Genomic DNA, 24,235 nt, shown 5'->3' on the forward strand with positions numbered 1-24,235 from the left:
GTCCTGTGAGAGAGCCCCATGGCGTGAATCCCCTGTCCTGTGACAGAGCCCCATGGCGTGAACCCGCCCACCCCGCCCTTCCGTTCTCCCCATCTCCCACTGGGGCGGTATGAGAGCCTCCAAGGGGTGGTTTCCTCCTTCTCCGTCCCGTTTCCCGCGGGGGCGGTGTGAGGGACCCCCACGAGGTGACAAACCCCTCCCTGCCGGGTCCCCCCGCCCCGTGCCGCCCCACGGACACTCCCGGCACTACATTTCCCATGGGGCCGCGCGGCGGAAGCGGAAGCGGCGTCCCTGCGGCGCGGCACGAGGGCCGCGCCATGGCCGCCGACGGCGGCGGCGGGCGGGAGCTGCTCGCCCTCATCCACCAGCACCTGCTCCGCGGCGGCTTCGCGCGGGCCGCCCGCGAGCTGCAGGCGCAGAGCGGACAGGTAACGGGCGGCGGGCCGGGACGCGGGGCAGGCAGCGGGGGCGCGGTCCCGGAGCGCGGGCCGCGGCGGGGCCGCAGGGCCCGGTCCCGTTCCGCGCCCTCACCGACCACCGGAGCGCCACGCGGGTGCCGGGAGCGCCGCGGGCCGTGGCTCCACGCTGGACCCACGTGGTGTCCGGCACCCGGCATGCTCCCGGTGCCCGCGGGCCGTCCCAGCCCCGAGCCGCCCGGTAGAGCCTCCCGTACCGCGGGGCGGGTGCTCCCCGAACGCGTGCTGCTCCGGGAGAGGTCTCCGGGGAAACACGCGGCCCTGGGTGCAGCGGGGCGGGGAGTGGGAGGGATTCGCCGGGAGGTGTGTGCAGGGAGAGACGGTCCTGTTTTCCTGGGGAGGTTTGGATGGGCCCCCGCTGTTGCTGCTTCTGTCTGGTGGGCACATCTGAAATCGGGTCACATTTGGGCCGGTGTTTGACTGGTGTTCGCTCTGCTTTCACAGAAATTACTCCCTTCCTTCTCGACCTCTCTCGAGGACATCTTTACCCACTGGGAAAAGTAAGTCACAGGGGGAAAATGAGTTTCAGATAGATTCCAGACTGTGCTGACGTCTAGGCTGCATGGCATGTGTGATTTTTATTTGTTGGAATTACATGTTGTCAGAGGATTTCCGATGATAACTGTGCCAAATATAATTTTCTCCTAACTTCTGATTTCTTTCACAGCATTTCCTTTCAGATGTTTGGGATTGTGCTGGTTTAAAACTTCCTGAGCTTGGAGATAAGTTGTTACTTTAGTTTTGAGCAGCTGAGCTGTTTGTGTTGGCTGATGCTGGAGTGTTGCATAGCTCAGCCATGCTTTACTGTAAGAAATCTCCTCCCCTGTTCTGTTTCACTTTCTTTTTAAAGCCACGTGCTTTGCAGGATTATTGACCCGAGAACAGAGAAGTTGAGCAGGTGCTGGAAATGCCAGAGCTCTTACACGGACTTAAACCTTGGCATAGATCACAGATGATCTGACTCAGAGGAAATCTCCTGGTTTCAGCCTGTCCTTTCAAGTCTTTACATGTTCCAAAAGCCTTCCTGTATTGTTACCCCCATTTGAAGGTCTGCAGGAGGAAGCTTTCCCATCTGTGGTATTTGCACCCACCCTGTGCTTTGGTTGGATGTTGGAGTGAGTACTGCTGAGGCCTGTGGCAGCCTCAGTGCTGGCTTATCTGCGAATCTGTGGAGTTGGAGCTCTGGAGTGAGGATCTCCTCAGCATTAGGAGCAGCAGCCTTGGGAAGTGTTTTTTCAGTGTTTCTGCTCGATGCCTCATGCCTTGCTCTTGTCCTCCACACCTGAGCAGGAGAAAGGCTGGATCTAGAAGCAGAGAATTAGGTTTGCAGTTCCTCCCTCTGGCAGTTTGTTGCTCTCATGGGTGCTGATGGTGACCTTCCCACGTGCTGGTTATCCTGCCTGCTGCAGCAAACCCTCCCAGACACTGTTGCTTTTAAACTTGAGGGGCAACAGGGCATTTGCATCAGGTTTAATTCTTCTTTCTTCAGCATCACCCTTCTATTCTGGTCCTGCCCCACATCTGTTATTCCTGTCTGAGTTCCACCTGCTTGGGAGTCAGAATGAGGGATATGTTGGGCAGTATCTTTATCCTGGAGTGCTCCTGTGAGTGTGCTGGCTTTATCACATCCTATTGCTCATAGGATTTTGGCCCAAAAATGTCCCTCCTTAATCTACCCTGTGGTTTTTGTCCTTCTCACCAATGCCACCCCTGTAGGTGTTCTCCAGTAACTCTTCCAGACTGAGCCTAAGGCTGAGATTGCAGTTCCATAAGTGGCCTCCCTCCAGAGCTGCATTTACACTTGGAGGATGCAGAGAGGGAGTGGAAAGGTGCCTGGGAGCTGGGGAAAGCTGGACCAGCTCAGTCCTAGGAGCAGCCTGAGCCCTGCAGGCCTCAGATGTTCCAGAATGGCACAGGGACAGAGCTAGCAGACACCGTTTCTTCCCCTCACAGGGTATCCCTGAGCTCCTGGTTGCTCACAACAAATTCTCACATCAGTGTGTGCTGTGCTGTCAGCTGCCACTGGATCAGGATGGTGTTGCAGAATCAGAGCTGCCTGTGGGGGCTGCCCTGTTGCTTTGTTAAAAGGATTATTGGAGTAGTTACAGGACTTTCTAAGAGCAAACGTGCCTTTGGCTTTTCCTGCTTGCACAAAACTTGCTGTTACAGCTGTGCTGGCAGAACACTCTGACACCAAGCACAATCTTTACTCATCAAATTGTTAATCTTGTTTTTAAAATGGATGAACAAATAAAATGAGCCAAACTGGCCCAGAAATGAGAATGTTTACTTCTGATAACTGTGTGTCCCAAGGCTTACAAGCGTTGCTCATGTGAGTCACACCGGTGTGTTCCCAGTGTTACCCTTGTAATAAAGCAAATGTGTTGTCTTTAATTCTCAAATGAAAAGATGGGTAACTTTATCATCTGTTCTGGTGCAGGTATGATTTAGTGCCTGGAGAAATCTTTCTCCAGCTTAATGTTTTAACCCAATTGAGCAGCTTAAGTGTTTAATACTTATGTGGCCTCTTCCTCCTCTTTTTCTAACACATTTTCTGTAGGCCCAGCCACTTCCTTTCTTAATGCTTTCTGCGACCTGACTTTCCTTTTGACTTGGAGCCCAAGTTCAAATGGCTTTTGTACCCTTTAGATTGGCTTCTCCTGGCCCTGTGGAATACCAGGATCTGGTATTTTGGGAATATTTGCTCTAACCCTGAGGCTATACTTACTCTGAGACTGTAGCTGCCCCTGGAGAAGGAGTTTTTTCTGTAGGATGCCTTGCATCGAGCACCAACCTGACTGTGTATGTTTTTATTTCTCTGCTAAAGTAAGAAAGTCTGCCTAGGTCACAGAAAAATCATCTAGGTTCAGTATTTCTCCTGAGTGCTGCAGGTATATATTGCTCTTGGAAGTTTACTGAGGACTGGCGATGTCCCTTGCAGGTTAGAGAAGTATTTCCCACCCCCTTAGGAATTCCTCTGTAGAGAAATTACACTGCCTATTCTTAGGCTGGAGCCTGATCTGAGAGTAAATTAATAATTATATTCTAATTTGCTCAAGATATTTTTTCCCCATTTTGACACCCATTGTCTTCCCTCAGAACTCCACCAAATTTCAAGAGAAGAAATGTGAGTGATGAGGAGGCAGCAATCCCAGAAAAGATCAGAGTTCCTGATCCGGTGAGCAGCTCTGAGAGCTCAGAGAAAGAAGAGGATGAGAAAGAAAAAGCAAAAGCTGCAAATGGTAGGAGCCTTTTATCTCCCTGGAGTTGACAGAGTAGGACTGGGGACTTGTGTAGGTGCAGCCCAGCTTGCTTGGCTGGAGAAAACGCTTGTAAAGTGATGGCTATTTGTTTGTGCTCACAGAAAAATAGGACAACTAATTTAGCACCCCCTTCTCATGTGGAGTTTTGGAGGAGCACAGATGTCTGCTGAAGCTAGAAAAATCCTGTTATGATTCATTGGGGAGGGATAGGTGTTGTTGCTCAGATGAAGCTTTCGGAACCTCTTTCTGCCCACTGTGGAGCACCTTGTAGTTGCTCCCAGGGGTGTGTTGGGCCAGTAAAAGCAGGCCTGTTTCCTGGGTCGGGGAAGGTCTTGTTAGCTGATCTAGAAGGGCAGTACCCTCTGTGTGAGGTGGGGATAGATCTTGTGTGCAGCTGATGTGGGAGGTGTTGGCTTTCAGAGTCTAACAAAAACTTGGTGTCTGATATATTTTGGCAGATCAGCCTGATCTGCTGTAGACCAGCCTTTAGAAAAGTGCAGATCCTGACAGATTCCCTGTCCTGGAGGCTGGGAGAGGGATGGGGTGGAGAAACAAAGTACTTGCCTGTCACGGGGACAGCAGTGGTGATGGTCTTGGGTCAGGTGTGCAGATGGGACCCTGCCCTGCTGCTGGGGTCCTCCTGCAAACCAGAGCCCGTGTTGGTGAGAGAAACACCCTCACAGAGCTGCTCTGTGGCTCTCCTTGCAGCAGCCAGCCTTTCCCTGGCCACGAACTCGGTAGTGAATGTAGAAAGCAGTGAGGAAGATGAGTCCTCGTCGGAAGAGGAGGCTCCAGCTGGGAAAGGTGCAGTGACGGTAAGGCAATGCTCCTGGCTTTGAAGGCTGGTGCTGCTCTGAGGCCAGGACTGTCCCTGACTCCTCAGCATGTGTAGAATTGTGTCCTGGCATGGAAATCATGTTTAAGTGACCCTCCTATGCTGCCATAAGCCTTTTCTTAGATATCTGTCCCCCAGATGCTGCCTTGAAGAGCTCTATGGCTTGCCTTGCTGCCACATTACTGTTGCAGGTGTATTGTCTCCAGTTTAGCTCCTCATCTGTGTGTAGCCTTCTAAGTTCCTTTATTTCCCGTAGGTGACAGCAGCTGTGGTGGGTGGCAAAGCTGCCAACTCCCTGCATTCTCCTCCCAAGCCCGCTGCCCCAGCAGGCAGAGCAGAGGGGCTCTCTGCTGCTGACAGAACTGTGCTCTCTAACAAGCAGCAGCCCAATGCCCCAGCACCAGCTCCAAGCCCAGCCAAGGCCCAGAAACTGCCTGGTTCTGGGAAGCCTGGACATGCCACAGCAGCTGTGGCCAAAGTAGGACAAAGCAAAGCACCAGTAACGACCACAGCACCGGAAAGTTCCAGCAGCAGCAGCTCCTCATCTGAGAGTGAGGAGGAAGAGGAGACACCAGCTGTGAAGGCCCCAGCCCCCAAAGCAGGTAAGGAGCTTGCAGGGTGGTGTAGATGTGTGTGAGCTCTGATCCAATCTGCTGCAGATTGGATCAGAGATGTGCTTTCAGCATGTTCCTTTCAGCTCCCCTGCTGAAAAGCTCAGAGTGATGCTTGTTCCTTGGGGAGGCTGCTAGAACATTGCAAAGCAGCCAGCTCTGGAGCTCCGTGGGATGACTCCAACGTGCTTGCTCCCATTTCAAGCAGCAGATCCTGTGCTAAGATGTCTGGCAGCACCCAGCACATACCCAGGGGTTGGGGCTAACAGTGTAGCATGTCCGGAGGAGGTGCAGTGCTAATGCTGCTGATACTTTCAGCTTTATGGAAAGACCCTCCAGTGTTTTCTTTTTATTCCCAATTGCAAAGTGATTCATTTTGGGGTTTGAAGTCTTCAGGGAAATCTTTAAATGCTTTGAAGTGTGTCTGTGTGTGTTGGAGGAGGAGGGTGAGAAATAGATCATTAAAGTTCTGGAAATGATCCTTCTCTTGGCTCTTATCCAGAGGAGGCCCAGCCAGGCTGGGTGCCCCTGCAGGGAGCTGTGCATGGCTGGGCAGTACCCTGTAGGGTCAGAGGGTGGCCAGGAAGCATTTCCCATCTCTGCTTCCACTCAATGAGAGGTGTTTATGGGTCCGAATTTGTCTGGAGAAGCTATTCCCAGCAGGCCATTGATGTTTTCAGCAAGGCTAAGTCCTCTTCCTCCCAATCCCCTTAGCCCTCTCTGTGGCTTGTTTTGTTTCCCTGACTTCAAAAGCCACATTTGCATCATGCTCTGGGGGCTCAGAGCAGGCAGCAGCTGTGACATCTCCTCGCTTGTGTTTCAGAGCCGTCAGCTGGTGCTGAGAGCAGCAGTGAGGAATCAAGTGAGGACACATCCTCTGAGGAGGAGCTGGCAACTCCAGCCATCCAGGTAACCTCTCCAGCATAGATTCTTTGTCCCTAGGAAATCACTTCCTTTCTTTTGAAGGAAGAGAGTAAATGCTGCATTGCTGTATTCTGACAGCACTTACCTTGGGTGTGTGAGATCCCCTAAACCAAAAGCAGAGCAGCATGTGCTAAGTGGCTGAAAACCTCACTGAACCCTGCCAACATCAACCATTCTAGTACCTGAAGCTGAGGGAGATCCTTGGATCTGTAGGAGGTGATTAGTATGCAATTTGATGGATATAGTCAGGCAGTCCATGGAGAAAGCGACTTGCTTCAGATATTCCACAGCTCATGGGTCTGAAAAAGCCTGTACTGGTCAAAATGAGCAAGGTAGCTGGCTTTAGAACAGCTTCCATGCAGTTAGCGCTTTCAGCCATTTTCTTCGCAGGTGTTACCTGATTCTCCTGTTCCCTTTTGTTCCCCCTGTTCCCAGGCCAAGCCAGCTGTGAAAAAAGTGCAGTCTAGTGCAGCACCTGTGAAAAGTGCACCTGTTACTTCAGTGTCCCTGAAGAAAAATGCAGGGAAGCAAACAGCAGTGGCAACAAGCCAGGCCAAACCAGCATTGACAACGGTTCCTGGGGCTGCACAGCCCAGTGACACATCAGAGAGCAGCAGCTCCTCAGACAGTGAAGATGAAGAACGTCCATTAGTAACCCAAGTGTGTGTCTCTGAGATCCTCCCTCTCCTTGCATGCCTCTCAGGGCTAGGAACTGCAGAGAAAAGAAAATTTTGTAGATGCATGTAGTGTGTAGCAAAGTCATGTTGGGGGTGGGAGGAAGGAGGCGTGAGGTGTTAAAATGCACCTCCGTGTCTTTGCTCTGAGCTTTAATCAACCCATTGTGCCTTTCTTAGAAAAATCCATCCATACTTTTAAAAGAAAAAAAAAAACTCAGTGATTCTTTTCCCACCTGAAGAGGCAAATTATCGTGGTGGAATTTGCTTCTCAGGTATAAATTGCAATAAATAGTGTCTAATTTGTCAAAACTGTAGTGCAACTCAGCTTCCCTGCTGTGGAGAGTGCAAAGTGCTGCCTTTTACCTCACTGGGGGGGACTGGTAGTAGCAGCAGACTGATGAAGAAAGCTAGATGTCGTGCCAGTCACTAATCTTTCTTCAGTGTTTGCCTTTCCCAGGGGACTCTGAAATTTCTTCCCTTGATTATAGTCTGAGCAAATGAATTATGCTGCTGTGGGATTTGCCTTATTTCACTCTGTTCATATCTTGTCCAGACAAAGCCACCTCCAAAATCCTCCCAGGCCGTCCCATCCCCAGTGAAACCTACACCAGCAGCATCACTCTCTGTCAAAGCAGCTCCAGCAAAAACACTTCCACAGTCCCAAGGGAAGACAACATCAAAACCAACAGTGCCGAAGCAGGCTGAAACCTCACTGGGAAGGACTGCTGCTCCCACAAAGCCTGCTGAAAGTATAAAGCCAGTGGAGAGCTCTGCTTCGTCAGCCAGTGAAGAGGAGGATCTCCCTGTGCCCATCAGCCAGAAGGTAGGTGCTGCATTCAGCCCAGTGCCAAGGTATGCAAGACAAGCATTTACCCCTGAAATGCTGTCACTGATCTTGAAACACCAGGAGTACCTTGTTTCTCAGTCCCTCGGAGAGGAAGATCTATTTGGAGCTAAGTACAGCCTCAGTCTTCTCATGCAGTTGTACGTGAGGAGGTGGGAGGCAAATGGTTTGATACCAGCTGTTCCCTCGTGCACTGCCCCTCTGGAGTGGCCTTGTGTGCAGGGTCACAGCTGTCTTGGTCTTGGCTCTCCTGTGGGGGTTTGGTCAGAGTTCTCAAACCTGAGAAGGACTGGCAGCTCACAATGGACTCAGGTGGCTAAACTCAAAGGGGTGCAAATCCCTTCCTGAGAGCATCCCTAGGCACACTGTACTGAGACCTTCTGCCTCTAGTCTGAGCTGGAGGACCCTTCAGAAAGTGCCCTGAAAGCAGTCTTTTGGAGATGCAGCCTTACTGTCTGCAAGGAAGGAGGGGAAGCTGGGGGTAGAGCCTCACATGTCCTTGCAAGGAGGCTCTTTGTCAACATGTCCTTTGACTGCTGACAGGCAGGAGCCAGCAAGGCTCTGCATTTTTGTCTTCATAGCCTTGGTCTGCTAAGGTGGGTGGAGGGGGATGTTTCTCTCACAGTTGGCTCTGTGCTGCTCTCTTCCTGCATGATTGATTGTATGTGAGGATTCAGCTTTAGGTGACAGGAACAGCTATTTGATAGCTGTGCCATGAGGTCCCACTGTAAAACCACTGAGATTTGTCCATTTTAGCAGGGTTTATGTGGTGGGGTAGGTTTGTGTCCTCCAGTGTTGATTCTGTGAACCTTTCAACAGCAAGTTTTACCTGCTGATTTAACCACTTCAGCATCTTCCCTCTTGCAAACTGACATTTACCCCTCAACAGCCAGAGTCAGCAAGGAAGAGCTTGTCATCGAGGGAGCTCTATTTTTGCTGTACAGACTGTTCCTTCCCATGTTAGTAGCCTACAGGCAGGGACCACGAGTGAAGCCTGAAGATAAACCATTGGGCATAGCTGTGTCCACAGTCCTGTCCTCCCAGTCAAACTCTTCTTAGCTCATTTCTCACCATCTGCTACTTGGGCATATGCTAACCACTGACTTACTGTATCCTGCAACTTCCTCTGGCTTCTGTGCAAGATCCAAACAGATACAGAGCGTTGGAAGCTGCTTCATCTTTCCCTGTGGGGGTGGATTAGCACAATTAAAATGAACATCATGCCTAAATTGAACTGCTTAATTGGTATGTTTACCCCTGAAGACTCAGGAATATTTAGTCAAAGAAGTTGACAAGGTGTTCGCATATTTTGGGGGGAAAGGAATGGTGGTCGGGGACAGTCTGACCATAAAGATGCTGTGAGCTGCTTTTCTTTTGGAACTGCTAATTTTGCTCTGCTGCTTCTTTCCTGAGTGTTTTGAGCCAAAGGTGGAACTTGAGCCTCTATAGACAGGCTTTGGCTTCTGTTTACAAGGAGTGGGTGTGAGATACACGTGCATCCATGTGTTGGGAACCCGTGTCTTCCTTGAGCATCCCAGGAAAACCCGCGTGGGTTGTGCTGACAGAAGTTGTGCCAGCAACTTTTAATCTTGGACTGTAGGCTGTGTGGGGAGAGGCCAGATCTCCCAAGAGACAGGGGCTCTCTTTTCCTCCTTGAACACTGTTCCCTCTCCTGTGCAGGTGGCAGTTGCCCCTTGGCTGGGCACAGCTGAGATGCTGTCCCAGCGCTGGTACAGGCAGTGCTCACACAGGCAGTGCTGGAGTGGGATTTTACAACGTGCTGGGCGCACGTGGCTCAGTGTTGTTCCTCCTCTTGTCATGCAGCGCTGCAGGATGCAAATGGACCCAGCGAGTGGCAGATGGGTTGTGCAGGAGCTGAGTCATCACACTCACTGAGCCACAGGCAGCTCCTGCTTTGGGGGCTGGAGAGGGAGCAGGAAAAATGATTTCCTCTTGAGTTATTTTCCTCCTCTCTGAATTACTTCAGTACCTGTGACTCTCAAGCTGTCAGGAGCTCTCTGCCTGTGTTACCTGCTCCCTGGATGTAACTTGTCTGTGCTGTTGGCCAGATCCTACCTGAGACTGTCATCTATCTGATGTGGATGGATGGACCTTTGCTGCCTCCCAGGAAGATCTGAGGCTGTGTAAACCTTATGGTGGTTTCTGTTATGTTCTTCCTGTGTTATGATGCCCCTGCGCGGCAGCTCTTTCCCACTCCATTGCTAAGTTAGGAAATGGAGCAGCCCTGTGCTGTGCATCCACTTAGAGGGAGAAGCCAGACCATTGCTATGAAGCACTTAAAACTCAGTGGGCTCTGATCTTGGTAAGCTCTTCCCTTGCACAGCAGTGTTCAGAACAGCAGAGAGAAGTTAGCACGTTCAGAGCAGTGTGTGTGAATTGTTCTGACTGCTTCAAGTACTTGTGTCTCTTCAGCATTGCAAAACTGGTCTCTCTTCTGGAGATTGTGACTCACTGGTATCAAAACAAAACAGAGAAGTGTGGTTTGCAGTCCCCCCTCCCCAAGCACTTGTGGAGGTTTCTGTTTCTCTAAGCAGAGTCAAAATGTGCTTGGCTCGTTCAGAGAGCTGTTCTGTAATGGGATAAACATGCAGATGCTGTTGTCTGTGTAGTGTTTGGCTTGGAGATGATAAACACTGCCCCAGTGGCAGCCCATGGCAGGGCTGTGCCAGGAAGCATAGTAGGATCAATCTTCCCAAGGGGCTGCTACGCTGGTGCTCTCAGGATATCACTGCATTAGCAGCATAGCAGCAATGGTGCAGCTGGGCAGGAATCTCTCATGGAGCTCCAAAGCAGGCTGGCATCACATGCAGAGTGCACAGGGCCTGCCTGCCCTGGCAAACAAGATGTACTCCTTGGCAGAGCAGCCCGGAGATGAGCCATGAGTGGAGTAAATGAGCAGAGCCCTGCCAGCCTGGGGAATATCTGCAGGGGAGGAAATTCCCAGATCATTCCACAAGCGCCTCCTGTCCTCTGCCACCGCTCGCCTCTCAGTGTGCAGGAGGGGGATCTGCAGCCCTTGGAGAGGGGACAGGAGGAGAGAGGATCTCGCCTGGCAGTTGTGTGTCTGAGGCACAGGTGACTGTGGCTTTCCTGTGACAGCAGGAAAAACAGCTTGTGGTCTGTCCTGGAACATCTGAGTGTTGACAGGTGCTGCAGAAAGACACACCCCAAGTGAGTGTCAGAGGTGTTTTGTTGTCTGGAGATTCTAAATTCTTAGACCTGTTGACAAATCAGCTTCCAAGTTGAGTTGCACTCTGTCTCTACCTGCCCTGTGTTCCTAGCCATTGTGGCAGCCCTCTGTCTACACTGAGTTCTCTAGCAGCTCTGGGCTGTAGCTGCTCTAATGCTGTCTCTGAATCTTAAAAGTGTGATGGCCCAAAGCTTCCCAACTCCTACTGATTCCCTGAACTGTGGCTAGGTTGTGCTTAAATGGTTTCCTTGGAGTGGGAGTCTTGGAGTTGCAGTGCTTCTCCTGTCCTCAGCCAGTGTCTCTGTCTCAAGAAAGAATTGCTGTTAGAAGCTTACAAGCACTGTTAGCCCCTGTGGCCATGTAAAATGTGTTTGGGCTTCAGAAGGATATTGTTGAATTCAGAAGGATCTATCTACAGCAGCTCAGCCCAGGCAGTGGCTGAAGCCCCTTGCACTCATGACACACCAAGGATGGTGAGAATGTTAGTAACAGCTCCATTAGGGTAGAACAAAACCCAGCTTGAGCTGAAACTGCACTTAAACTCTTAAACAATACCTGTACTAATACTGCATTTCTGGGCCTGTGTTTCTTTTTTTTAAGAGGTTATCAGACCAGCCCAGGCCTACTCCCAGCGTGAACCAGGCTGCTAAAGCTGGTCAGCCTGAAAAAGCAGTGGTAAGCACCTTGAAAAGCCAGGTTTCAGAAAGCGGGAGCAGTGACTCGTCTGACAGTGAAGAGGAGTCTCCTGCAGCACAGAAGCAGCCTCCACAAGCTGGTAAGCTGCCTGGTAGTAGCCAGGATCCCTCACCTGCATCCTTATGGGTTTCTTACTCTCCCTGGCACATGAAGCAGCTCCTGCTGTGGACAACCTCAGAGACAATTCTTTCTCACAGTGATAATCTCTTACACTTTTCGTGCAGTGAAAACCAATTCTGTGCCACAACCAACAAACGTGAAAAAGGCACCAACTTCAGCACCAGTCGCAGCCCCTCCAGCTGTGGACAGCAGTGATGATTCCAGTGAGGAGTCAGAGTCAGATGATGAAATAGTCCCCCCTTCCCAGGTGAGGAGCTGCTGACCCACTGGCTGTGTAGGCTTTTAGTGCTGCACACTCAGGAGTTGGGAGGTGGTGGTTGGGCAGGTGGTGAGCAGTGCAGAGGAGCCTCCTGTTGGCTGGATTAGTTTTCTTGGCCGTGTCCATGGGTCTGGCTGACCCCAACTCTGGGTGCACATCTCAGCCACAGCAATTTTGCAGTGTGTGAGAGCAGTGGAGACTGTGAGTGCTTTGACAGGAACGTGAGTACACACACAAGCCCAGACCTTCCCTGGGACTCTGTCCCTTCTGCTCTACTCCAGGAATTTACATTGGAAAAGCAGCCAAATACTTACGAGAAGAGTCTTTCCATGACCTGGGTAGCTCCAAGGCAACCCATTGCCTGGATCCTCACAGACCTCTGAAGTTCTTTGGTTTTCTTTTCCACAAGCCTTGGGAGGGTAGCAGAGCAGTCCTGCTGCCTTTCAGCTGAAGGAGCCAGGCCCTTGCCTTAGAGAAGGGAAGGTGACCCCATATCTGTGCTGAGAGCACCGCTGGGTGTCATGGAGCTGATCCCAGCTCTCCCACTGGAGTCTCTTTGTGTCCCCATGCCAGTCCTGCAAAGCTGTGTCTGAGCTCCCTGGGGCCAGAGCTGCCTTGGTGTGAAGCTGTCTGGAGGGTGTCTTTACTTGTGCTGCAGTTTGAGCCCAAAAAACTACATTCAAAGCCCCACTGACTGAGGAACATGGCTGCTGTTCCATGTGGTGGTGGCCTGGCTGGTGTTCTGAGCCCAGGGCTTGGTGGCCAAGCACATTTCATACCCCACACATGCCTTTGCTGGGAGGGGGACATTATGAGCACTCAGGAATCCCTTCCCCCTGTTGGCCTGAGGCTGTGGCCAGTGGAAAGGCTGTCTCCCTCCAGCTGATGGGCAGGCAGCCATCCTGAGCAATCCTTGAGTACAGCATGTTTATATTACCGAGACTGTACAAAATAATGCATTTGCTGTAACTTGAGCTTTGTGTGAGAGGGCCGAGAGCTCACATTGGGCTGGGCCTTTTCCTTCCCAAGGCCAGATGATGTGTGAGGGAAATGTCAGCCCACAAAGGTCCAGCTTGGCAGAGATCTGGAGGGGGAGAGCTGCTCACATAGCCTTGTTGGTAACACAAACCAGGAGGCTGAGTGCTCCTTCGTGGCTCCTTCTCCCTCTTCTGCTGGCATTTATGTCAGGGTCCTGTCCTCAGCGCCTGGTTTCCGTGCCCCCGGCCTTTCTATTTTTAACCCCTCTTATGGTAAGTTTGATGTGATGTTTCAAGTATGAGGCAGCAGAATTGCTCTTGTTCATTTGACCCCTTATCTGGTTTTTGGCTTCTGGACCTGGAGGTAGGTTTTCCCTCTGGTTGGTGTCTTTGTTTATCTCTGTTGCCAATTAACTCTTGGTGTGTGATTTTTACAGTGTAAAGATACATCAGGGAGTCCAAGTGCCTTCTCTGCACAGGTTCACAACCGCAGTCTTGCTGATGCTGTAGTGGATAGGGATTCACAGCCTGCAAGCACAGCACTATTCCCCTGCCTGCCCTCAGGGTAGGTGCCTTTGGGGCACTGAGCTAATGCTTTTGGCATTTTCTGGGTGCTGGCCCTCATTTCTGCTCCTGGCTGTGCCAGAGGCCTTGCTTAGGGGCTCATGGGAGGCAGAACTGGTATGTAAAGGAGAGAATTAAAAAACAAAAAGTCTGGGTGCTGCACTGAAAATGATGGAAACGCTTAGGAGTTAGTGCTGGATTGGTGTATGCCTCTGTATCTTCTCCCTCCAAGTTTTCTCTGTCCTGATTTTCTTTCTCATCTCTTTTAGAGTCTGTCCCAGCAGAACGTCAGAGTAACTGCAGTTTCGAGCATGGTGGCTGCAAAGGCAAATGCCAGCCTGCCTTCAGGGAAGAGGACAAAAACCCCTGCTGTCCCTGCAGTGAGCAGAGTGTCTGAGAGCTCGAGCACTGCTGCCTCCGAGCACAACATGCAGGCAGGAAAGGTAATGATGGGGAGAGGGAGAAGATGGGTGTGCTGGGGTCTGGGGCTGGTGCTATATCCCCAGCTGAGGGAATGAACTGGGAGAGAGGGGCGGCTCTATCCTAACCACAATGATCATGCCCTGAGATGAGGCAGAGGAGCAGAGGGTAGCCCTGTTCCTGGCTCCCAGCTGGCTGGCTGCTTCTTCCCTTTTGTGATAGCAGTTATCTGCTTGCCTTGGGCTGACTGTGACACAAGCTGGAGCACTACAGCTGAAGAAGGGCCAAGGTGGTCCAAGCCCATCTGCTCTGGGCTGCTGCTTATAGTTCATGGTTGTGAGCAGTTAGTTATTCCTCCTTCCAGATCTATTTCATCTCACTCTCCCTAGGTCCCCGCTGCTTCTAACCAAAAGCAAACGGTTTCTGTGGGAAAAGCTCCTCCTGTCAACACTACCACCCCAGGAAGTTCCATTGGCAAGGCAAGGAAGGCAGTCCTGCAGCCAGGACAGGACACCCAGCCAAACCAGGCCGTGCCACCCACTCATGCAGAGGACACCTCAGACAGCAGCAGTTCCTCCGACAGTGACGAGGAGGAGGCACCCAAGCAGCCTTCCAAACCTGGTCAGTTCTCCGCAGAAGATGCTGTGGATGCTACTGGGATGGGGACAGCCTTTTGTTACCCCATGGCAGGTTTGCTGTGGTTGGAGAGGCATTCCTCCTCTCCAGCCTGGCAGAGCTCTCCCCTCTTTTTGGAGGCAGAAGGGCTTTTGGTGGCAGTGCCTGTGCTGGGAAGGTGAGCTCAGCCCCAGGCAGCAGTGGTTTAACAGGAGGAACTCTGCTCTTCCAGCAGGCTCCCTACAAAAACCAGGAGGGACCCAGCCAGCCCACAGCTCCTCCTCAGAGTCCAGTGAGGAGGAGGATGCAGCATCACAGGTATGGTATCGAGCAGGCTGGATCCTCTCGGGTCTTGCAGCTGGCTCCTAAATAGGACTGAGAGACTCAATTCTCAGCCATAGCAGAGAGGGTGCTGGGTGGGTTTGCCAGCAGAGAAGTGTGGGTTCCCCGTTGCAATGGTGGGAACAAGACCTTTTGTCAGAGAGGAGCTTTTGAACCCAGAATGCTTCCCCAGGCAGCCAGGCCTTGGGTCCAGGGTTCATGGTGCCTTCCCTGGGAGAAGAGACAGGAAGATATGGTGCCTTGCAAGGGTTAAACCAGAACTTGTGTACAGTGCCAATAGCAGCAGGGATATTTTTCCCCCACTTTAGTTTGTAACTTAAGCCGTGTCCAAGACATGAAATTCCCTTTGTAAGAAACGTGCAGGGCGTGCAGCACATCTGCAGTGCATTAAGTGTGCGTGGGTGCACGCTGATGGCCAGGAGCCTCCCCCAAGCCTGCCTTGCTGGGCGAGAACAAAGGAGAACCTCTGGCCACCAGCTTTCGAGGCTGTCAGCTCAGCTGGTGTCTGTCAGTGCTGGCCCCTCTCCTTGTAGCCCTGGACTCTCAGAGCTGGCTCCACAGGTGGCCAAAGGTGGGCCCTTCACTTGAAGTATGAGGACAATAGCAGCAGAGACAGAGCTGCATGTCTGGTGTGTGGGAGGCTGCCCTGCTGTGACTCCTCATGTGTCTGTGCTGTTTCAGTCCCTCCTCACAGGCTACCCAGTCCTCTCCAGGACCCCAGTAACACCCCAGGCACCAAAGACGGTTCCCCCCCAGCCTGGAGGTGAGGTGGGGCTGGGGAAGGCAGCTCCGAGTGCTGCCAACTCCCTCGCCAAGGACTCCCTGAAAGCAGCCCTGGCCAACAGCTCAAGCAGTGACAGCAGTGACTCTGACACAGATGACAACCAGGTGGCTGCAAACCACAAAGCAGGTGGGTGTCCTTTGGCAAGGCTGGGAATTGGCTTGGCCCAGGAGCAAAGCCGTGCTGGCACAGGAGGGTGGCACTGGGACAGGCCCCGTTCCCAGTGTGTCTCTGCCATGGAGGCACAGCGTGGAGCACTGCTGCCGTCTGCTGGTTTCCCTGGCCACAGCACAGCCTTCTCCTTCTACACCCTGCGTGTGCAGCTCGGTGCCTTTGCCTCTTCCAAGATGTGCTTTAACCACAGTAATTAACAGGAGCAGGTAGGGCTCTCCCTGGGGCCAGTGCACACTGCATTGCTGGCTTCTGTGGAAGATTCAAACACTGCCTGAAGAACATCTGCTGCACAGTGCTGGTATTCAAGCCTCCCCTTGGGCTGTGTGGGCTCTGCTGCACGTCTGGAGAGCAGAGGAGGGGAAGCAAGCGAGAAGACCTGTGAGGAAACAAAATGTCCCACCATTTCCCTGGTTTGCTGGCAAATTGTAAAACTTGGAGATAGAAGCTACTTCTGCTCTGGTGTGACCCTGGCACCTTCAGATGAACTCTGGCCCGCTGTAGAAGTTCAGATGGGTCTGTTGGTCCTTTGGGCACATCATGAAATTGTGCAAAGGGCTATTGAGGAAGTCAGAACTATTTGTATAGGGGCTCAAGAGGGCCCAGGGGCTCTGGACTTGGCCATTGGTGGTGATTGCAGGAGGCAGTGTGGAGACCCCCACCACCTTGGGAAGTTCCCAGCTTAGTGGGGATGCTGTCATGGGGAAGGACTGCTCCATCTATGCTCACTCATTTTGTCAAACAGCCAAAGCTGTTGTGGCTGTTGTCACTCGCTTCAGGCTGAGGCATCTTACTCCAACTCTGCTTCAGATGCCAACAAGGTTAGCTTTTTTTTGGGAGAAGAACTGGATGCATCTCTTCAAATGCATATTTCTATCCTCCTGTGATTAGTCCGTGTAATGAATGCTGCCTGAATTTTCTTCTCTGTTTTTATCTGTTTCTGCAGAAAACAACCCCACTTCGGGGCAGAAAGCTACAGAAACCTCCAACAAAGAGAAGGTGGCAGGAAAACCAGAGCCAGGTCATGCCAGCCTCAAAGCTTCCTCACTGAAGAAAACCTTGGTGATGAAAGAGAACAATGTTGGGGCAACAGGGGTGCAAGTGACCCCAGCATCATCACATGCCCTGCTCTCCGTCCCACAGTCACAGCAGCCAAGCTCAGGGAGTGAAACTGAGGTCACCACTGCTGCTGAAGTCCCTGCAGTGCAGACAGAAGAGGGGTTGGAAGTGAAGAAGAAGAAGAAAAAGGAGAAAAAAGAAAAGGAGAAAAAGGAAAAAAAAGAAAAGGAGAAAAAGGAGAAAAAAGAAAAGGAGAAAAAGGAGAAAAAAAAAACATCCTCCACCACAGACAAGGCTGTGAAAACATCCAAGAGCAAAGACAAAGAGAACAAGAAGCAGAAAACGTCTCAGAAGCGGAAGCTGACAGGAGAGGATGGGGCTGTGGGGCAGCCCAAGGAGAAGAAGCAGAAAGGGCAAGCTAATGAAGAAGTACCCAAAAAGAAAAAGAAGAAAACAGATGGTGACCTGGAGAAGGAGGCAGGCAGCAAGGAAAAGAAAAAAGCAGCTAAAAGTAAGCATCTGCACTTGGGGCCTAGTTTGCAATAGGTTCTTGATTGCACTTTAAGCCTCTGGTGCAGGGCCTTGCAAATAGCACCCACTTCCCATTGGCTTCCTGCTTGGAGTCAGTCATGTGGCTTGAAAAAGGTCTCTTAAGATCAATTCCAACCATTAACCCAGGCCCATCCCCAAACCATGTCCCCACATACCATATCTACACATCTTTGAAATGCCTCTGAGGTTGGTGACCACATTGCTGCCCTGGACAGTATGTTCCAGTGTTTTAACAACCCTTTTAGCAAAGAATTTTTTCTTAATATTCAACTTAAACTTGCCCTTGCTCATCTTGAGGCGATTTCCTCTTGTCCTGTCACTTTTGACCCTTATACAGCTTGTTGTTCTGTAGTGGCCTGCTCTCTGCCCTAATCCAAAGGCCTTTTTTTTTTTTTTCTTTACAGTGCAGCTTGTATTTGCAAATCAGAGCTGTTTTTGTGATGGATCTGGTAGGCTTTAAAGAGAAATGGAGAGAGGGGATGTGGATTGGCTGGGCCAGGTCTGATGGTGTTTCTGTTCTGCTGAAACAGCCCTTATTTTTGGAGGAGACAGACTTGTCTGTTAGCCCCTATTGGTGTGAGGTGTTTAACAGGGATGAGTGGAGCCTCTTGAGCAGTTGTGCTGAGCTGAACCTCATGTCCACCCTGTGTCAGCAGCTCCCCTGGCTCTCATTTCTGGCATGTGCCCACCAACTCCAGCCCTGAAGCAGCTCCTTGGAGCAGGTGGGCAGCAGCAGGTGGAAAGAAGGGAATTCTGTGTAGTTCCACCCATATGTGTGCACAGATGTTGGGATCAAGCTGCTCTGGCTCAGGGGTATTAGGAAAACATCCCTGGGTGAAGCTGCCTGTGGGTAGAGCTCTGCCTTCAACCAATTCCTGCTCTGGAAATCTTGCTCAGATTTGAATGTGATCAAAAACTTCCTGGAGATGCTTCTACCAGTCTATGCTCCCTCTCAGAGGTTGACGATATTAGAGCTCCTCTCTTAGTTGGCTTTTCTTTCCCACTCCTAGAAAAGAAGACTGAAAAAGAAAAGAAGAGCAAAAAAGCATCTTTGGAAGTGGCAGCTGTAGCAGATGGCTCTGCTGAGGTGCACAAGAAGAAGAAGGTATGTGTCACACCTTGGGCTGTGGTGCTCATCCCAGCAGGAGAAGTGAACAGAGCCATGTCCTGGCCTTGCTGGCAGTACAGGGAAGCCTACAGTTCACTGTGGTCAGTCTTAAAACACCCTGACCTTTGGTTGGGATTAGAGCGACTCAGAGGGCTTGTTCCTGCATTGCTGCCCTAGGAGATTCCTTTCCCTGGAATGGTCAAACCCAGGGACCCTTTTGGTGGCAAAGGACTTAGTCCTGTCTAAGGAGTAAGTGCTGCTCTCCAGCTGTCTGCTCATCTCATTCTCAGCAGAAGCTGGAGCTCCTGAGGGCTTGGGAGGCTTCTGCATCCCATCCCAAGGGCTTGAAGGGGTGGCAGAGGGAGACTACAGGATGTTCTTTGTGGTGGCTGCCACCTCTACAGGGACATGTCAGTGAAGCCTCTCTGGCTCTGCTGGGTCCTTCGTGTCTGTGGTGCAAATGATACTGATGTATTTTTCCCTTTTCCATTTTAGAAGAAGAAAGGAGCTGAGCCTGAAGGATTGTGAGAAGGTACATGGCCTGTGGGGACGGGCCATTGGTACCCTGGCGGCGTAACCTTGGCCACGTTCAGATCTCCTGGGCCAGTTTTGGGAAGACAGTGTGACCTCTAAGAGCTCACTGGGCCAGCCTGGCCTTGGATCAGAGGGCCAGGGAGTGGAGCAGTGTGAGGAATGTCATGCAGCCATGTGCTCCTTCTCTGGATGTGTCTGACCTCAACTCTTTAGCTGCTGAGATGTCCAGCCTGGGTGTTGCTGACCTCTGTCACCAGCAGACATGAATGGCTTCTGGCAGTGTCTGTCTGTCCCTGCTGACCACAGGGAGCTTGGAAAAGTGATGGGGATTAGAGGCTGATGTTGTAGCCACCTGGAAGTGGACCAGTTGCCTTTGCTCGGTTGCAAGGCTGCTCTCCTCCCCATCCCTAACTTTTAACTCCTCTCCCCAAAGGTACCGCATTCCTGTGCTTAAAGATTTATGGGTGAAGATCAAAGAGAAGAGAGGAAAAGGAAGCTCACCTGGAGAATTCCAACTTTTTTTAAAATAATAATTTATAATTTCTTTTAATTGTGACTTTTAGAACAGAGTTGTGTAACCTGCCTCCTCCTGCCCTGCTGAGGCCCAGAGATGTGTTTAATCCCTCCAGATGGAATGGAACTGGAGGAGGCAGTTTGACCAGAGCAGAGCATAAACTGCTTTTCCCTTTGCTGACACCCAGCCATCCCTTTCTCTTACCACAGAGCTATATTTTTGAGAAAATCTTTTACCTTTTTCCCTCCTCCTGTGACTTGTGGTGTCAGTCCTTTCGCACCTACAAAGAAAGCTCTTGGGTTTCCTTTTTATTCCAACACTGACATTGGTGATTATCATGTCCCTGGAGTTGCACTGAACAGTTGTGACCACAGCTGTTCTCAGCCAAGGCAAGAGTCGTTTTTTGGTTTTGTTTTTTTTTATGAAATATAAAATAAAAAACAACAAACAGCTTTTACTTCAGCTGCTTTTGGGGGAGGCCAAGGCTGGCTGGCTCTGGAGGATGTTACGGGTGGGAGAGCAGAGCCCAGTGTCTGCCTGTCTGGGACAGGGGGACCCCAGGTACCCATGAAATCAAACAAAGAATGGGACACAGAACACATGGGTGGAGATACAGCTGTCCAAGTGCCTGCAGAGGTTTTCCTTTATCTCTTTTCTCTTAAGGTTAATTCATTTATAACCTTGCACAGCTGCAAACAGCACGCGAAGCTCTGCTGGAGTTGCTTACAAGGCTTTCTTATTTAAAAGTTTATTTGAGCTTATTAGCTTGTGAGATCATTTATAAAGGAAGAATCAGATATATTCAGGAAAATCAGAAGCCCCTCTGCCCATGGTTACCCACTGCTGAGGCTGTAGGCAAATCTCTATGTACAAATCCGAGCACTCTGCAATAAAAACCCATTACTCCAGTAATCTAACAGGGCTCCAGCCTACAGGGATCAGTTAAGAAGCTGCTTTTAAATGTTTGTTCAGTCTAAGGAAGCTTAAGTTCTTCAGCAGGGATGAGCTGCACTGCTGCCTGGGTGTTGTTGGAGGTTGAGCCAAACAGAACAGGATTTATGGATCTGAGGTGGTTTCCAGCCTGCTCTGCCCACCCTCTGAGGGGACACTGATGGTGGTGGCAGCTCTGCAGCCAGGGAAGGGTGCCCAGGGATGCCCACTGTTAACTGCCTTGGAAGAGCAATGTAAGAGCAGAAAAGAAATAGAGAAAATAATGCAGGAGCTGAAGGGGCAGGGATGCTGAAGGCAACTGCTGGCATCCTCTTCTACTCTCCTGTGGGAGAACAAGAGGAGGTAGTCAGTCAAACAGCTCAAGGACTTCCCAAAACCCCTCTCCTCACAACCTCCCCCTCTCCAGCAGTCCCCAGGACTTTGGGGACACTTGGACACTCACCTTTGGCTGAGTTCAGCTTAAGCATGTCCACCCCAGAGAAGATCATCTCCTCTGGATCTGGGGTGCCAGCAGCAGGACTGGGAGGAGCAGTGCCTGCAGAGGGAGGGCAGGATGTGTGTGCAGGACCCTGGGCTGCCCCATCACCCACCCCCATCCCTCTGAGGGCAGCAGAGGAGAGCCTGCACCCACTGCTGAGCGGGGGGCTCATGGAAAACCCTGACTGCACACCTCAGCCCCAGCTACCTGCGGGGGGCTGTGGGTTTTGGGGTCCCTTAAAGCCTTGACATACTGGCAGTGGATGGGTGAGGGGTGCTCCCTGAAGCCTAGATGCCCTCCTCTCCTAGCTCTCCTCCCTACTCCCAAGCAGTCCATGCACACTGCTCCTTCCTCTCCATCCCCTCCCTGGCGACCTACCGGGGCACTCCAGCTTTTCCCGAGTGTCAGTGTCCTTAATCTTGGTGCCATTTTTGTAGCAGCACCAGCAGAAGCCGGTGGTGAAATTGCACTGCTTGGGCAGGTAGTCACCATTCTCATCGCACTGGGGGCGGAAGTGGCCCACCAGGTCAGTCCCAAAAGTAGCCTCTGCTTGGCACTTAGTTAGCACTAGGGCAACAGAAACAGAGGGGACACTGTCAGCCCTCAGGCCCTGCTCAGCAGGAGATCCTATCCAGAAACAGTTAAAGGTGAATAAGCTCCTGCTCAGTGACCTTTCTGAAGCTCTTGGTCTAACCAGGGATGGAGGATTTGGAGTGGGGCTCCAGCCTTTTTTTCATCCCAAATGCCCTACAGGCAGTGGGCAGAGATGCCCTGTGATGTTCTAACAGCCACAAAACAGGGGCTCCCCATAGCACAAATAGGTCCATGACTGGAGGGAGGGCTTGGTTCCCTGTGAGGTGTCCCATGCCAGCACCTCCCTGATTCCCTGAGCTCCCCAGCTCAGCAGTCCCATCCCCAATACCTTTCGCTGCTGGGACTGCCTTGCGGTCCTCCGACTGGGGGTTCTTGGCCATCTCGAACAGCAGCCACTTGTGCATCCAGGACTCGAAGGACTGCAATGACAGGGTCCAGCACGTTCGTGGGCATGGGGGAGTTCACCCCAGGGGAGCCATGTCACGAGCTCTGGCTTGGACAGGGAAGGTGGTGAAGACCATCCCCTTCCTTTGGGTAGGAGCAGCCCAAGCCTGGATAAAGCCAGACTTTGTTTATCCTTATAAGCAGATGTGCCTTCCCAGAGCACTCCAGGACAGCAGGCAGGTGGGACAGGATGACACTGACCTTCCAGTCCACATGAGTCATGGTGCTCCGCAGGCGCTTCAGGTTGTCCATCAGGTTGTCCTTCAGCTCCGGGAACATCTTGCTGGGGTCTGCTTGCTGCAGAGCAACCACCACAGTGAGGGCAAAGAAAAAGGAGGTGGAGGGGTGGGGGCTGGAGCTCTGCTGGTATCAGCCAGACAGGTGCTGCAGGAGGTCAGAGCTCCCACCAGCTCTGAGCACCCCGAGAGACCCCAGACCAGTTCAGGAGGCAGCTGTGGGCTGGGGAGCCTTACCAGCAGCACGTGCTTCACTAGGTCCTCAGTTTTGTTGCTAGCAGGGGCCTTGGCCTCGAGAGAAAAGCAAAGGGGCAGTGTGAGCACGGCAGCAAGGCCTGAGGGCAGCAGGCAGTGCCAACCAGCGGTGAACTTCTCTTACCGAAAAGTCTCCAAAGGGTGCAGGATGCAGGGCACTCATGACCAGAGGTGTGTTTGCCTTGGCCATCTTCATCTTATTCACTGGCTTGGCATCTGCCGAAGAAGGAGAACTGTGAGGGGACCCAGTCGGGTTGGGTGATCTGGGAGGGTCCTGGAGGGATTCATCCCTTCTCCCCCTCCACCTCCCAGCACTCTGGTGCTCATGGGGCTACTGACTGGCAGGCAGCTTCCTCTGCAGAGCCTCCAGCTGCAGGTTCTGCGAGGTCTTGGTCAGCTTGCTGATCTGCCCACTCTGCTGGTACACGTAGTAGACGGTGACAGCCTGGCCGACAATGAGCAGGGCCACCAGGATGGAGAGTGTGGAGAAGGCGGCTTTGCGCCCCAGCCCAGACCTGCGCGACACGGACAGGGAGCTCAGCCACCCACCGTGAGCAGGAGGTGACATCCTGCTGTCACCCCTCCCGGCCCCAGACACTCCTGTCACGGGGGTTTGCAGCCAGACAAATGCAAATTCCCCCCTTGCAGAGAGCAGAAGTAAAACCTCAGTGCCCCTCCACAGGAACTGAAACCCACTGTGGGGCGGGGGAAGTGGGGACAGGGGAGGGGGGCCGAAGGGCACGTGGGTGGGGACAAGGCGCTGCCAGGGGATTTTGAGGAGCAGCATCACTCTGGGCACCGCCTTTTGCGGGATGATGAAGCCACTCGGAGTCTCGCTGGTCCATGGGGCAGAGGACACGACTCATGGGATGCTGGAGTGCACAGTGTGGCAGTGTGGGGGTGCAGCGGTGCCCCGGGGCTCAGCCGTGCCCCCGGTGCCCGGGACAAGGGACAAGGCCCGAGCGGGACGCGCGGCGCGGGCGTCTGCCTGGTGACTGCTGACGTCACCGCTCCAGGGCTTCTGATTGGCTACGAGTTATGGGGGGGTGTCCCCCCTGCGGGGTTGGGACACAGGGACGAGTTGGGACATGGGCGGGGGCAGCTCCACAAAGACTTTTGGGTCCACGGTCCCCTCCCGCCCCATGGCCACGTCATCGGCCTGCCTGTCCTACAGCCTCTTCAAGCCACGGCTCCATGCCCCACCCTGCGAGCACGGCCACCCCACCGCCGTGCCTTGTCCCCGGCGGCCCAGAGGGGCAGTGACCCCTTTCATCCCGCTGCCACTCCGTGCCCTCCCAATCCCATAGGCACCCTTTTCCCCCCTCCCACAGCCGCCCCATGTCACCCTCCCACTGCCGCCCCATGCCTCCCATCCTACAGCCACCCAATTCCCCCATCCCAGAGCCACCCCGCGCCTCTGCCTTGCCCCACAGACCCCTCCACGGCCCTCTTAGCTCCACAGTGCCCCATTCCCACAGCCTGCGCCCCATCATCTGCCCCATAGTCACTCTACTCCTCTTTTAACCGACTGTATCCTCTTCCATCCCACAACCACGCAATACCCCCTGCCCCACGCCCCCCCTGTGCCCACTTCACCCTCCCCCTGCGCCCCAACCCCGTGTCCCCAGCAGTGGCACCTCTGGGTGTCCCCAACACTGAGCACACCGCTGCCGCGGTCAGAGATGAGGTCCCGCTGCTCCTCAGCCATGGCTCCGCTGGGCTCC

General features: G+C 52.6%; 2 protein-coding genes across 4 annotated transcripts; one reads left to right on the top strand and one right to left on the bottom strand.

Moving 5' to 3' along the window:
- The first annotated feature begins 271 nt into the window (after positions 1-271).
- On the top strand, positions 272-20,005 carry TCOF1 (treacle ribosome biogenesis factor 1). 3 transcript variants are annotated; one of them, XM_030283737.4, is made up of 18 exons: positions 272-428; positions 921-976; positions 3,576-3,718; positions 4,448-4,554; positions 4,831-5,176; positions 6,009-6,094; positions 6,545-6,769; positions 7,340-7,609; positions 11,442-11,616; positions 11,762-11,904; positions 13,727-13,900; positions 14,267-14,498; positions 14,725-14,810; positions 15,516-15,744; positions 16,733-17,356; positions 18,408-18,502; positions 19,001-19,037; positions 19,473-19,594. In XM_030283737.4, the coding sequence occupies exons 1-17, from the start codon at positions 318-320 to the stop codon at positions 19,031-19,033; spliced, it is 3,135 nt and encodes a 1,044-aa protein (XP_030139597.4). In that variant the 5' UTR covers positions 272-317; the 3' UTR covers positions 19,034-19,037; positions 19,473-19,594. The 3 variants fall into 3 exon arrangements, with proteins under 3 accessions (XP_030139597.4, XP_030139596.4, XP_030139598.4); XM_030283736.4 differs by having other exon boundaries at positions 19,001-20,005; XM_030283738.4 differs by having other exon boundaries at positions 14,728-14,810; positions 19,001-20,005.
- A 267-nt stretch (positions 20,006-20,272) lies between these two features.
- On the bottom strand, positions 20,273-24,235 carry CD74 (CD74 molecule; the record flags this gene model as incomplete). Its single annotated transcript, NM_001245863.1, is given in 8 exon segments — positions 20,273-20,826; positions 20,947-21,039; positions 21,905-21,995; positions 22,222-22,317; positions 22,494-22,547; positions 22,636-22,727; positions 22,851-23,026; positions 24,149-24,235. Coding segments are annotated over 8 exon segments (681 nt in total). The 5' UTR covers positions 24,220-24,235.

This window comes from Taeniopygia guttata, chromosome 13 (assembly GCF_048771995.1).
Source record: "Taeniopygia guttata chromosome 13, bTaeGut7.mat, whole genome shotgun sequence".
In the NCBI taxonomy this organism is placed as follows: Eukaryota; Metazoa; Chordata; class Aves; order Passeriformes; family Estrildidae; genus Taeniopygia; species Taeniopygia guttata.

Bases quoted from the DNA above. Each gene is read 5' to 3' on its own strand.
- TCOF1 (XM_030283736.4), top strand. From the start codon at position 318: ATGGCCGCCGACGGCGGCGGCGGGCGGGAGCTGCTCGCCCTCATCCAC. The intron at 4,555-4,830 runs GTAAGGCAATGC...TATTTCCCGTAG, and splicing joins CTGGGAAAGGTGCAGTGACG to GTGACAGCAGCTGTGGTGGG. The intron at 7,610-11,441 runs GTAGGTGCTGCA...CTTTTTTTTAAG, and splicing joins CTGTGCCCATCAGCCAGAAG to AGGTTATCAGACCAGCCCAG.